Source organism: Frankliniella occidentalis, unplaced genomic scaffold (assembly GCF_000697945.3).
Source record: "Frankliniella occidentalis isolate FOCC.00 unplaced genomic scaffold, Focc_3.1 Scaffold763, whole genome shotgun sequence".
In the NCBI taxonomy this organism is placed as follows: Eukaryota; Metazoa; Arthropoda; class Insecta; order Thysanoptera; family Thripidae; genus Frankliniella; species Frankliniella occidentalis.
Window position 1 is genome coordinate 1 of NW_026267872.1, and position 4,389 is coordinate 4,389.

Here is a 4,389-nt window from a genome sequence, read left to right on the forward strand (position 1 = left end):
CCACTATGGAGAGTTAAAGCTGCTGACACCTTGATATTACTAATGTATTTTAATGTTAAGTATAAAGTGTTTCAAGGTATCATCTGCTAAAAACAAACAACATTACAAAGACAGCAAATGAGATGGAATTTACGCTATCTTTGAGCACAAGCACAAATCAATTTTGCATAGTAACAATGTTCTGCAGGGTATGCGGTAAAAGTACCTGCTCTCGATCCAGGCCGGTGATCTGCAGGTCGGCGATGACCATGGACACGTTGGTAAACTCCTGGTACGCGCAGCTGGTGGTGGTGGCCAAGGGCTCCGCGCATTGGTTCTCCAGGTACTCGACTCCCCAGGGTCCCGCCCGGAAAGCGTCGGGCTGCGAGCGCCGGTCCTCAGCGCTCAGATAGCACGCCCCTGTCCTCGAGTCCCAGCGCGCCGACCGGCACTCCCAGCCGTCTGCAGGAGTCAACGGTAGCAGAGCGTATGAGTGAGGACCGCGTTACTCAACACACCAGCAGCGCTCACCGGTCAATTGAGTGGGGTGCTCACCGTGTGGCTTGATGCACTCCTGCAGGCACTCGTTGCGGCTGACGGGGGAGGCGATGGTGAGCCGGTCCCAGCCCACCAGCTCGTACCCCGGCACCCGCTCAGCCGCCCACGCCCTGGACGCGCACCGCGACCCGGTGCCGCGCACTGCAAAGACCTCGGCATGAACATGCAGTCCGTTAGCGCTCACCGGTCAAGAGGGACTCTCTACTCACCATTGAGACAAGCGCGTTCGAAGTACGTAGACGCCGGTGCGGCTGCGACGGGGGTGTCCCCGGGCTGGTCCCAGGAGCTGGGAGACAAGTGGCTGACTCGGAAGCACGCGGACCGGGCGTGGTCCACCAGGAAGGCGCGGCAGTCCCCCGACTCGCGGCACCTGCGGACGTCCCCCGTCGAGTTACACAGCTGCGCCAATGCACCTCGGCTGCGGTGCAGCGGGGCCGCCGACGGGGCTACCGACCTGTTGTAGCACTCGGCGGTCACGGCGTTCCCCGGGCTGGAGTACATGAAGACGCGGTAGTGCGGTGCTAGCGTCGCTGGCACCAGGGCCGTCATCTTCACCCAGGTGTCGTACTCCGGCGGGCAGCTCGCCGGCGGAGGGCCGTCGGCCGCCCACAGTGGCGCCACCAGCCCGGCCAGCGCCAGCAGGAGCAGCAGGGGGCGGCGCGCCGCTCGCCCGGCCCCCGACGCCCCGGCCCGCGTGGCGCCGCCTCCCGCCGCCTCCATGACCCTGCCGCGAGCGGGCGGCTAGGAGTGGGCGCGACCGTTGGGTGGCATCGCAATCTGCGCGTTACAAAACGGATCACAAAACGAACGATCAGAGCATCACATTCACAACAAAGCAACCGCGTAGTCGGACAATAGACACTTCGCTCGCATATCAATAGAAAACATTTAGGCATGATCTCTAACCGCCTCCTAGACGGAACTGAAACGCAAGTCGATCGATTCGCTCCGGGATTTGATCGGGAATTTGTCGGGCGTTTCGAGCTAAGACAAACAGTGTTTACGACTCGGGTAATAGTTGTGGGCATTCCCAGTGCTCTCGGGCATGAGCAGGCTGACGCAATCGCAAGGGGCCCTACTAGCAGGTGTACTCTAAATCTGAAGTTAAAACCGCGCTCCCGTCTCGGTCTTTCCCCGCGCCGCTCCGCTCCGCCCCGTCCCCCCACCTCGATATTCCCACCCGCACGTCGGACGACTGGACAGTGAGCTTCCGATTCATGACCAATGTATACTGCACAGTGCAATAAAGCTGATGACCGTGTGCGTGTCCTTGTCCCTCCCCCTCTCCCTCTCTCCGGTTCGCACACCACACAGAAGGACAAGGCCGCGGCGGTGCAGGGCGGTGCAGAGTGCGCGGGTGCGGGCGGCCCCCCGGGTGACGCCATGCATCCGCTGGGCGTGGCGGGGCAGGGTGGAGTGGGCGGGGTGGGGCGGGGCGTGCTATCGGTCGTGTTGTCAGCGAGCTGCTTTCACTTTTCTGCGCGCCCTTCGACGTATCACACTCGGGGCCGGTTTGCTTCGCGTCCGCGCCCGCTCCCTCCTCCTCCGAGGTTGTCGAACGCATGATGGACCTCGTCTGCTCGCGGGGGGAGAGGGCAGCAGCTGATTGCTCCGCGGCACGTCACGTCACGTCACACGCGCACAGCGCAGCACAGCGCAGCGCAGCGCAGAGACACGCGGCGGACGCGGAACAGGCGCGGAGCGCAGCGGCGGCGCTCGCGGCCGGGATGCACGCGGCTCATCTCGTGGGAAGAATCAATTTCCTTCGCGCTGGATTCCCTGCAGAGCGCGCGTGCTCCACGCCGTGTCTCCAATTAGCGACGTGCGGCGCGGCGCGGCGCGGCGAGCATAACCCCGCGACGGGCCGAGTGAGATTTCTAGTCGGTTTGTCGTCGGCACTAAACCACGAGCCGCCGCGAAGGGATTTTCCCTCCGCTCGAGAGCGAAGGAAAAGGGAAGGAGAGGAGAGGAGGATAACGAGTGCGCACAGCGGGGCGGTGGTGACGGCGGCGAGGGAGAGCGGAAGAAAATTGAGAGTTGGGGATGAAAAATGGTGCTGGTTCGGCTTTGCGCGGCGCTGCTCAACTTGTTGACGACGTCCGCGCGACTCGGACAGGAGAAGAGCAGAGCATTTCTGAAGGCAAGGCGTGAAGTGAAGCGGGCCCTCCGCGGTCACGGGCACATTCCAGAAGGACGAAACGTAGACATACAATGTTTTTCCCGTGCATGCAGCAGCGTGCACGGACTGAGTGCGTGGAGTGCGTGGGTGTGCGCGCGTAGTGCAGTGCGTCGTGCACCGCGGGCGGTCACGTGACCGTCATAAGAGAGGCGTTAAGTGTCGGTGAGGCCGCGGGGCGCGGGACGCGCCAAGGCTGGCGGCGGAGGGACTCAAAGGACTCGCGCCGACAGGGAAGGAAGTGAGCGTCTCTACCGGGGCAGAAGGACTCTCGGCGGGGGAAAGACACCATGAACCAAACGCAAAACCCCTTGGAGCAGCAGGCAGTCGGGTCTGGAGTCGACTCCCCCGCGTACCCCACCCCTGCCTTTCCTCCTACACTCCACTACACGATCCCCCGGAATGGTTTCGGCTCGCCGAACCACTGCACTGGGCGGCCACAGGAAATGAGACGGGAAGAATGTTGGGGGCCAGGCGGGCCCTTCTTGGCATCCCTTCGGAAGGGCTCGCCGTATACTCCGTCGAGCGCGCTTTTGTGTGTGTGTGTGTGTGTGTGTGTGTGTGTGTGTGTGTGTGTGTGTGTGTGTGTGTGTGTGTGTGTGTGTGTGTGTGTGCTGGAGTAGCAGTCTCGAGGGAAGGGGGAGGGCCAGACGCGGGGGAGGGGGACTCGACTGACCCACATTCGTCGTATGTGTCACAGTGATAGCAGCGGAAGGTCAGGACTCGCACGATGCTGCTACCAACGCCCCTCTCCCCTCTCCCGACCACCACTACCACCACCACCACAGCCACCACCACCACAACTAACAGCGCCGAGCGACCGACGACTTTGTCATACGAGAAAAAAAAAACGTGTCGGTTTGGCGGACAAAAGAATTGCAGGCCTGTCCGGTAGCCGCGCCGGCGAGGCTGGAGTGCAGCTCGCTGCAGCGCTGCATCCCGCGCTCGCTCGTCCAGCGGCACGGAGGCTCATCCCTGCCTCCTCATTGACCCCCACCGACCCAGCACCAAGCGGGCGCGCCGAGGCGGTGCGGGGCGCACGGTGACTCAGTCGGGGACTCGGGCCCCAGGAGCACCAATTGGTAGGCAAAGCAGCACACGGCGGCCCGCCCCGCGGGGGACCAGGGCGAAGGACGCTGACGCAAGGGGACTCATTCTTTTTTCGAGGAACGTCACCGTGTGTAGTTTATACGGCGTTCGCACGTCTGCCCTCTTCCGCAGAAATAAACTTAACTTAACCTACCCCCAGGATCTGCTATTTGGTCCCACCCCAGCCAGCCCCAACTTTCCGCCGTGAATCTCTGATGAGGTGGCATTGTCCCAGCCAGACCTGGAGAAGAGCCCCCCCGGCCCTCGGTGACGCGTGCCCAGCCCGTGACAGCTGCCATTGTCAGCGAAGAGCGGCAGCTACTCCGCGCCGCCTCAATACCCTGTTTAGTAAATAAACAAAAGCGTTTCCGGCAGCGGCCATTATGCACGGGGATCATTTGCATCGCGGTCCTTGAGCCGCTGATGGATGGGATACAGCGGCTGGAGATGTGAAAAGCGAGATAGCGCGCCTGCGAGCCTCTGGTAGGCCACGCCGCAAGACACGCATGCGTTGCTGGCCTGCCTACCCACCACTCTGCGGGCGCTCCCGCCTGCGAACCTCCGGTAGGCAACACCGCAAGACACGC

The 4,389-nt window shown here is 62.6% G+C and overlaps 1 protein-coding gene across 1 annotated transcript in view; it reads right to left on the reverse strand.

The window, feature by feature from the left end:
* Positions 1 to 205: 205 nt before the first annotated feature.
* Positions 206 to 4,389, reverse strand: part of LOC113212952 (uncharacterized) — a gene marked incomplete at its 3' end in the record, with an annotated part of 7,107 nt that continues 2,923 nt past the window's right edge. Inside the window, 4 exon segments of the mRNA XM_052275686.1 lie at positions 206 to 441; positions 535 to 678; positions 747 to 907; positions 992 to 1,314. Of these exon segments, the coding sequence (XP_052131646.1) occupies positions 206 to 441; positions 535 to 678; positions 747 to 907; positions 992 to 1,257 (807 nt within the window).